General features: G+C 55.6%; 1 protein-coding gene across 3 annotated transcripts; it reads right to left on the bottom strand.

The window, feature by feature from the left end:
- Nucleotides 1-803: 803 nt before the first annotated feature.
- TRIM56 (tripartite motif containing 56) lies at nt 804-8,871 on the bottom strand. Of its 3 annotated transcripts, none has more exons than XM_002930603.4 (3): nt 8,744-8,871; nt 7,806-7,967; nt 804-7,694 (listed from the first exon to the last, which is right to left on the bottom strand). In XM_002930603.4, the coding sequence occupies exon 3, from the start codon at nt 7,691-7,693 to the stop codon at nt 5,360-5,362; it is 2,334 nt and encodes a 777-aa protein (XP_002930649.1). In that variant the 5' UTR covers nt 7,694; nt 7,806-7,967; nt 8,744-8,871; the 3' UTR covers nt 804-5,359. The 3 variants fall into 3 exon arrangements, with proteins under 3 accessions (XP_002930649.1, XP_011215735.1, XP_034525830.1); XM_011217433.3 differs by having other exon boundaries at nt 7,806-7,935; nt 8,744-8,862; XM_034669939.1 differs by lacking the exon at nt 8,744-8,871 and adding an exon at nt 8,132-8,636.
- Between the last annotated feature and the right edge of the window lie 851 nt (nt 8,872-9,722).

Raw genomic sequence — 9,722 nt, 5'->3', positions numbered from 1 at the left:
GACACAGGCTTGGGATTCAGAGCTGGTTGGAGTCAGAATCAACTTATAACGAGCAGGCCTCACCACCTTCGGTGTCCCTGTGTGTCAAATCATGTTAATGATTTCTACTTTGTAGGAGTTGAGGCTTCTGGAAGCCGATGGGTAGGAAGCACAGGTAGGCGGGCACTCAGTAACTGCTGTTCTATCTGTATTCCACGGGGAGGCCAGAGGTTGTGTGCATTAAGCTCCTTCCCCTTCTGGCTGGGCACAGCTGGCGGCAGGGGGTGCAGGAGCTCCTCGAGGGGCTCTGGAGACTAGGTCAGAGCGGGTGGGGTTGGCTAGTAGGCAGACAATCCTAGAGCCCCGATACCTCCCAGCCCGGCAGGGCCCACCGTGCATGGTAGAAGGGGCCCCCAGATACCTGTTTGGTTCCTCCAAACCAGAAAACAAACAGAGACCAGTGGTGGGCACAGCCACCCTGACCTGGGCCCCTCGCCCACCTCCCTTCATGCCATCGTACCCCTCCTGAGTGTGCCCACGTGTAGTCCTGCTGAGCCAGGTCCCCTGCTGGCTCCCACCAAGGGTTAGCCTGGAAGATCCACATCTCTGCCCAGAGGTCCCCTCTGTCTATAGGTGGGAGTGGTGGGGACTAGGGGGGACCACACATGGTGGTTGTGGTGGTCACCCTGCTCCTGCGGTGTCCCCCAAGGACTGTGTTGGCATCTTTGGAGCTATAGCAGGGGTGGTCATGATATCTGGGCCCTTTGCTCTCTGGGCTCTGGTGTTGACAGTTCCCCATGGCCATGAATCCATCTAAGAGAAGGTTCACGTTTTTTTCAAAAGAATTTATTAAGAAATAGAAGAAAGATAGGAAGTCCACAAAGGAATGAAAGCTTCCCATGAAGATTCTTCAGCCCATGACAACTAAGAAAAATTTGCTGGGCTGACACCATGGGTAATGAGGTCCCGATTCTGTTTTCAACTCCGTCTCTCTTGGCTGCTGAGCCAACCAGTTCAGATTTTCTCCGGAGACAAGTCAGGTTGTCTTCTCAAATCTCCCCAAAACGTCCTAATCGCCTCTTTATATACAGGTCCTTCTCTATCTGGTCCCGAAGGCTCCTCACCTGGGGCTTCAGGTGAGGTCCTGCCTTGACCCCACTGTATCTACTCCACTCTCCTATCAAAGGCCATCCATGGTCCCTGGAAAACCTATTTTTGCTCCTGTCCTGATCCATTTAATTAAACTATATTCATGAACCAGCTGGGCAGGCTGGGTCTGCTATCTTTAGTCAAGTTACCTATTTTCCTAAGCCTGCATCTGAACTTGATCTTCCTCTGCTAGGAACATCTTCTTGAGTGCACCCTGGCAGTTCTCTGCCCCAGCTAGTCCAAAACCGCTTTCCCCACCGAAGCAGACCTCTGTGCCCTGTCCAATCTCCCACTTCATTTGCAGGATAGCTGTAGTCGTCAGCTGCCCTGCCATGACAGATGGTCAAACACCTTGCTGTTGGCACCCACCTATCGAATCCTGCCCAGCCCAGATCACCGACCTCACCAATTTCCTCGGAAGATTTCTGACTTCCTGCTCAGACCTCTACCCCTCTGGAATTCTATCTCTGTAGCGTGTATTAGAATGACATGGCTTTATAGAGACTGTAATAACAAGATTATAATGACAGGAGAGCTAGTCCCTCCCAAATTATATTTCCTCTAAATTATCAAAAGATCGGGCCACGCTTGCCATTTCGAACTTATTCCTAAGTGTCTATGGTTCTCAGTCCTTCATTAGCACAAGCTGGTTCTCAGCTGGCTTTTAAGAACAGCACTGAATCTTAGCAAGCTGGCCATTGGTCCCTTCTGCTCCTACGGTTCCTGCTGTGTCTTACACACATGGCTTCTTCAAATAACTGCTACAAAGCAAAACAAAACACCTCCTCCCAAGGAGAAACAGGTCAACTCTACCCGGACCTTCTTGAGCTCTGACCTCACAATATGTGCATATAACACCCCCGTACAGGCTTGCCAACGGAAGAGTCCGCGGTAGGTCAGCACATGTCAGTTGAGCTTGCTCCTAACCCACACCTCGGATGCGAGCTTAATGGTCCACAAAGCACTTCTCCGTCCTTCTCACCCAGTACTCACAAACAACCCCATGAGGTGGGCATGGTGCCTATTGTGATCCCTGTTTTACTGATGTACAAACTGAGGTTCAGAGAAGTGAGGAAGCTAGCCAAGATCACACAGCTATTTCGTGGAGGAGCCGGCGCTCAACCCAGGTCTCTGCTACCTCACTCCCTTCCCTTTATTAGACACAAAGATTATGGAAGAGGTTTTCTATTCCCTCTCTACCCAAACGGCATGCTTCCTTCACCAGTATATGCACAACCTGGAAAGTTCCAAACATGAAACGGAATGATTGATCAAGTTAACTGTCATAGTCAAATGCGGTGTGTGTGTGTGTGTGTGTGTGTGTCTGTAAGCAGGATGTATGTTTCAGGATGTTCCTGATTTCTTAACATCTATAGTTTAACCAAGAACTTTCTCGCGGTGCCGAGTGGGATTTCTGGGTCACGGTTAAGGTGCTGGGGATTTTTACACCCAAATTATGCTCAAAGCTGTACTTTCCTTCTGTTTCACCTTATGCCAGTGCCTTGCTACCCCTGCCGCTTAATGAGGAAAAGTTAGTACTTCCGTCAATCTTCCAATGTCCGGCCTCCCAGGAATCCTATAGTTTCCTGGAAAGTCACGCGGTCCCTGCAGCAGCCAGGTGACATTCTCGTGGTTCCCACACAGCTCTGCAAAACTGTTTTTCTAACCTGAAGGTATGTGATCCCCAGAGCCTATGACTCACCAGGTCCCCCTTCACACACAAGCAAGACACGCCAGTCTCATCTCCTTTGTGACTCAGAGCTGGGCCACCTCCTGGGAGGCAGACGGTGGCCTGTGTCCACAGTGCCCCCTACCAGAGATTTCCCATAAGCTAAGGTTTTGGACAACCTCAGATGTTTTTAGACATCTGAGGTGGGAAACCTCTGGGAAGAGTCTTACAGCTGTCTTGTGCTTTTTCTAGATATTAATTCATTTCATAGACGTTCACTGAGCACCTACTATGAGCCATCACTGTGCTCTCTGCAAATAGAGCTGCAAAAAAGAGAAGACCCTGTCCTCACTCCCACCCCCATACAACTCACCCGATATTAGTTGGTTCTCTAGAAACACCACTTGGTTTCCCACCAAGTTGGTCTCAATTAGTGGATGAACTCAACAAGACCTTCCCTTGCCTTGTGGACACTCCACAATGATCTGATCAACCCGGAGGAGTCCCCGACCTCTGCATACCTCCCCAGGGCAGGTTCCTTAGTCAGTCACCAGACAGGCCCCTGCTCTGATGGCCCTTCCTCCCTGCCGTGCCCCAGCCCGCTGGGAATCCGACTCCTGCCTCTCCTTCAACTGGACAGTGTCGTTTGCCCTGACACACTCATTTGCCAATCCAATAGCTATTCTCGAATATCATTTATAGAAGTGTATGTTTTTGAAGTAAATATTCAAGCATACATGTTATTTAATGGTCAATAATAACTGAAGTAGAAATGTGTGTATATGAGTAACAGCACAAAAGGACCAGAACCCAGTCTCCCAAATCACTATTTACAAATGTTGAACCTATTTCCACTCGATAACTATTCAGACATACTTTTACCTTGTTGCTATCATTATGTGATCGTAATTCCAAATTCTTTTTTTTTTTTTGGCTATGATTGCATCACATAGCATCATATTCTTTAAAATAGTTTTCATAGCTGTCATACGTGAAGGCAGTAGCTCATTGTCCTAATAGACCACAATCTACTTGGCTGTCCCCCACAGCCAAGCAGTTTCCAGTCGATGACTGTGATACAGAAGTGGCCACAAATATCTCTGTGCTAATACTTTCTTTCTTTTGAATTATTTTCCCAGAATGTAGTCCCCAAAGTGAGATAACTTAGTCGTACAGTCATTCCTTTCTACCTTTGTCAAGTATTGCCAAACGGCTTTCCAAAAAGCATCGCTCCATAGCGCCGGGAGTCTACCACTCCACGACATACTTTTTCAATGTAGTTTTGGCGAATGCAAGGGGTTGACTTCGAGTTTCCTGGTGCTGGCCTGTGTGCGTTTCCTCCTGGGTGCCAGCCTGTTTGGTCTTTTGAACCAAGTACATCTCTTGGTCACTGGAGGCTCAGCTCTTACTCAGCCCAGTTCTACATAGTTTGCTCCTCTTAACTGGTTTCCCTTTCCCTTTCTCTCGTTATTCTTTGCTGTGCAAACGTTTGAGGTTTTTATATAATTGAATTTGTCCACTTGACACTGACAATTTATTTCCCCTATCACTCCAATGAACAAGCAATAACCTCTCCAGGAAAGGGGTTTCTTTTCCCCACTCCGAATGCCCTGCACTTTCCCTCTGGACTTGTCCAAAATCCCTCTGGTTCTCATGAACATTCCATAGTCCACCATCCCTACATTAAATTCACTTTGGTCACCTTGCGACAGCCCCTGGCTCAACCCGTCCACTCAAGAGACCGGTGGTCCTGACTCACCTCCGACGGAATCCTTCCCTGTGGTTTCCATTCCCCCACCCAGCCCAGCCCCACTACTGCTGTGGCCCCACAGTCCCACACCTGGCCTCCAGGGTTCAGGTGAGGTTGTTTTCCTCAGCAATAATGGCCTACCTGAGGGCAAATCCCTTCACCCTTTAGTTCAGCCAAATGAAGGCCAGATTTTCTCCCTACTTTGCTGGGGGACACTATGACCAGAGGAACCTTTACTTCCTGGCTGTGGCCGTGTCAAAATCCCAGGCCTCTTGTGACCTGGCATGTCCCCCTGTTCCAGTCTGAGGGGAAGCTGGGTTCTCAGCTCTCTTCCAGGGGGCACGTGACAGACATACCCTGAGCCCTTCTTGGCTCAGAGGATTCCTTCTGCCAGCCCGCCCCCCGCCCCACACCACACACAGACTCTCCCTGGGCCATTCCATTGGGAATGGTTTCGAAGAATGAAAATCAGCACAAGCTTACAAATTTCAGAAACCTCATCTACAAGGGCAGTGACGGCAGAGGCAGACAGTCACCCACAAAAAGCAGGAGGCACGGTTAGTTCCTGGCGCCCTCCTCCCCTCCTCCTCTGCTTCTGAGAGCTGTGGTCACACCACTGCTCTTGGTCCCATTCCTGCACACCCGAAGAGGGGTTAGCAGTTTGGCACTTCACATTGAAAGGTTGCCAGCCCCTGCCTTCTGGGAAAATGCCCTCGGCCACCACATGCCATGGCGGCCTGGCCTCCCTCGTCCCTCCCGACAGTCCTCCCCCCTCCCCTCCCCCACCCCAGTCCCTCCCCAGTCCTAGCCCTTTAACTATCAGAAGGGCGGACCCGGAAGACATGGATGGTCCCGTTACTGAGGGACACGACCAGGTGCCTGCCGTCCACCATGGTGGTCACCCGGGGCTTTTCCAGACCATGATAGGCTGTCAGGAAGTCGCCGAGCAGTGACCCCTTTGGATCCAGGATCACCACCTTGTTGACCTCACGAAGGGTCAGAAAGATGTAGCCTTTCTTATCCACAGACACAGAGCCTGGCTGGCAGCCATGCAGGCCTGGCCCCCGGTACTCCCCAATCACCTGACCCAGCCCATCACAGACCACCACGCTATTCTGCTGCCAGTCGGACCCCACAAAATTGCCCTGGGGGCTGGCAGTCAGGAACACCAGTGCCCGCAGGCCCCTGTTAGCCTTGCCCCCTGGGATAAACCGGGTGGCCAGGCTGCCTTCCATGTTGTACACCTCCACGTGGCCCGACACACTGACGGCCACCCGGTCCCCACTTGGCATCGCGGCCACGGCGTGGCTGGCCTGGGAGAGGCTCAGGGCCCGGCGCCACTGCACCTCGCCGTCGGGGCTGATGAGGTAGAGCCTGGCGCCAGCCGAGAAGGCCACTGCCCCCTGCAGGGCAGCCACGCTGCACGGGGAGCAGCCCTCAGGGACAGGCACTGCGCCCCTGTAGTCACCACTGAGGGAGAAGCGCTTCAGTGCCCTGTTCTGCTCATCGGCCACCAGTATCTCCCGGGGGCCGAAGGGACAGAGCCCCGTGATCCGAGGAGACCGCTTGTCTCCGGGCATCCGCGTAGGGAAGCTGCAGGAAAAAATGGGCCTGGGGAGGAGGCCGGAGCCCTCCAGGTTTAGCCCAGGTGCTGGGCTGGGCTCCCGCGAAATTGACTTGAGCCTGCCTTTGAACTTCCTCTTCTTGTTGGATCTGCTGCCCCTCGGGGTCTGGGCTCCTTCGTCTTCCAGGGGTGTCTGGGCTCTGCCCTCTTTTGGGGTCTGGGCTCCATCTTCCTGGGGTGTCTTGGCTCTGTCCTCCTTCGGGGTCTGGGCTCCATCTTCCTGGGGTGTCTGGGCTCTGTTCTCCTTTGGGGTATAAGCTCCATCCCTGTTCTGGGGCTGGATTCCACCTTGTCTCTCCGACTTGGCTCCATCCTCTCTGCGGCTCTGAGTTTCATCCCCTCCCTGGCTTTCAGCTTCAACTTTCCCACTGTCCTTCTGGGGCTGCTCAGCCCACTTCTGGGGCTGCTCCTCAAAGGAGAGTCGTAGCAGGTGGCAGTTCTTGTCCAAGAGCCCAGGATGGAGCTCCAGCTGGGGCAGCAGGCAGGGGGCTGGCCCAGGCATCCAGGGGCAACCCTGCAGCTGCCGGAGCCTCTGGGCAATTGCCCCTTCCAGCGAGAGTATCTCAGCCTCGCGGCCCAGGCTGAGCACCCGACGGGCAAAGGCAGCCGCCGCCCTGGCCACCTGCTCCCGGCCCTCCAGCTCCCCCAGTCTCTCCCGAGCGGCCTCCTCAGCAGCCTCCACGTGGGCCCGTAGCTGCCCCAGGACCTCCTGCTTCTGGGCCAGGAGGGCCCGGAGGACCCCCTCAGCCACCTCCTCCACCTGGGTCCCCACCCTAGCTGCCTGCTCCCGCAGCCGGGCCAAGGCTTCCTTTTCCACCATCCTCGCGGATTCGAGCTCAGCCAGGTTGTTGTCCACACCTGCCAGCAGCTCCTCTAGGCCGGGCCTCCGGGCACGCACGGCTTCGGCCAGTGGCAGGCAGGGGTGGTCCAGGTGGGGGTCCAGGCGGCACTCGCGGCACAGCAGCTGGGAGCAGGGCTGGCACAGGAAGCGCAGGGCCTCCCCGGGATGCTGGGGGCACTGGGCCGCCTGGCGCTCCCGGGCCTCCTCATCGTACCAGCCCGCCCTGTAGCCCACCAGGTCCACCACCCGGTGGGTGTGGGTCTGCCGGGTGCAGCGGTGCCCGTCGGCGCAGGCCTGGCACAGGTCATCCGCACAGTCCAGGCACCGGGCTGTGGCCGGCCCCCCGGTGCCAGCACCCCCCATCAGGGGACACAGCGCACAGGCGGGCTTCCCCGCACGCAGGTCTCCGCCAGCGCGGGCCCTCACCAGATCCAGGAGCCCATTGACGAAGAAGTTGGTCTTGAAGGCGGCCACACCCGCCGGTGGCACAGGCACAGTCTCACGGCACTCGGGGCAGCGGAGGTGGCCACCATCGGCCAGCTGGGCCAGGCAGTCCTGGCAGTAGGTGTGCAGGCAGGGCAACGTTTTGGGAGCACGAAGCTGCTCCAGGCATATTTTACAGGCCAGGAAATCGCTGCTCAGGGCTTCCAGGAGGGACGGCGAGGATCCCTGGGAAACCATGCTGCAAGCGAGGGGTCAGGGTCAGAGGGCAGTGGGTGCCTCCACGGTCCCCCCAGCCTGCCGTCCTGCCTCTCCCCCCATCCTCAAGCCCCGCCAGGTCTGGGGGTCTCACCTGAATGGCCAGGAAATCTTCTGGTCTCCCAGGGCTTGTGCCACTTGCTCTTGAGCTAGGTTGCCGCCCAGCTCCGTGCATACGTTCGGCGAATGGACAAAAGTAACCGCTGCTTGCCTGGTGCCTCGTGCTTTGAGAAAGGACCGGACGAAGAAACCCAGCCTTAGGGAGTGAACAGGGCAATGATTAGCACCCCGGGTTGACAGGCCTGTAGCAAGTGTGGCAGGAGCCCTCTGTGAAGAGCGCTGAGGTCCAGCTGGGGGCAGCTGCTGGGGTGGGGGCAGGCAGAGGAAGGACACAGGGGAGGGGCTGATGGGCAGAGTCACCTTGACTCCTGGCAGCTTGGGTAGGATAAGCGGCCCCAGTTCCTGCAGCCCCACACACCAGTCTTCTAGACCCTGGGAGCAGCATCAGGGGTGGTGGGGGCCCTACTTCCTGCTGGACTAACTTGATAGGGGTTCTGTAGCAGAAGGAAGGAAGGTTGTGGGGAAGGGGCTGCCCTGCTGCCCTTCCAGCTGCTAGACTTCAGGGTCACCAGGGCCTGTGCCTCATCTCCTAGAGGCCTTTCTGCTTGTCCTGCTGCAAGGGGCCTCCGCTTTCCTAGAAGCCTCTGAGTTGTGCGGGTCCGCCTGTGACTCCCTGCTGATGCCAGCACAGTGGCAAAACCCTCCAGGAAGAGACTGCGGAGAGGTGAATCCCCCCAAACTTCTGGGGAGTGGAGGCTGGGAGGAGAGGCCAGAGAGGGAGAGGGGGTCTCTCCCAGGTCAGCGTCTGGCGTCTGGTCCCAGAGTGGGGCAAGGTGGGGTGCTCCTGCCCACCCTCTCCTCTCCTCCCGCCTTCTGGGTCCCTCCCCTCCCCCTTCCTCTTCCTCCTGCTCCCTTCCCCCTACTCCCTCCAGCTCAGCTCCTTTTTCATCTGCATTCCCGGGCCCTCCTTACCAAGCCTGAGCTGACCCTGGGCTCCAGGACGGGGAGTGGGGGGCCCCTGAGGCCTGGACGCCGCTGTGGCTGGGTGCCTGAGAGAGAAACAAAACTGAAACTAATGGTACTTCAGCAACTTCCGTCCCCAGCCCGGGACACAGACTTGCACGGCCTCAAGCCCCGCCTTCTTCCCTACCCCAGCCTGGACCTCTTCCTAGGGAGGGGGACCTCCACCCCTGGCCGCGGGGCCCCTCCTGCAGGCCCTGGGGCTTGGTGGGCCTCCCCAAGTTGGCCTGTCCGATCTAGGTCAGGATCCGTGCAGCCAGTTAAGGGTGTTTGTCGAACACACGCAGAGGAACGGCCTGAGGACACGTCCTCTGAGGGGAGAAATTAGAGCTGAGTCCTGGGGCCAGGTCTCCGGTGAGGCAGCATAGCTACAAATCCAGTCCTAGGTGGGGTCCTTCAGGCCACAGACCTTTGCTGAGATAGGGGAGAGGCATGGGAACCAGATGAGGAGCTTTGGAACTGGCTTAGTGAAGGCTTCCTGGAGGAGGCATCGCTCGAGATGAGTTTGAAGGGCACACAGGGGTTTGGGAGCAAGAACACAGGGAAGGACGTTCTGGGAATCGGGAACAGCAAGTCCGTGGGTACAGAGGAATGAAATACCCCAACTCTTCCCAGTGGCTCCAAGTAATTTGGGGTGGTTTATGGGAAGGGGACATGTGAGTGGTGGCAGATGCAGTTATAGAAGGAAGCAGTGGCCAGATTGTAGGGGACCTTATGTTCTCCGTGAAGGACTCTGAGTTTTATCCAAAAAGCCAAAAGAAACCATTGAAGGATATTTCCCCTGATATCTTATGAAAAATTTGAAGCACAGAAAAAGTGGAAGGAATCGCCACAAACACTCCTATACCTACCACTTAGATTCTATGGTTAAGATATGATAGTTGATTTACTAGGTATCTATCCGTGTACGCACCCCCCTGTTCACAGTGAC

The sequence above is a fragment of the Ailuropoda melanoleuca genome, chromosome 10 (assembly GCF_002007445.2).
Source record: "Ailuropoda melanoleuca isolate Jingjing chromosome 10, ASM200744v2, whole genome shotgun sequence".
Classification (NCBI taxonomy): Eukaryota; Metazoa; Chordata; class Mammalia; order Carnivora; family Ursidae; genus Ailuropoda; species Ailuropoda melanoleuca.
The sequence above is the reverse complement of the archived record's forward strand: the minus strand, read 5'-3'. Positions and strand labels throughout refer to the sequence as shown.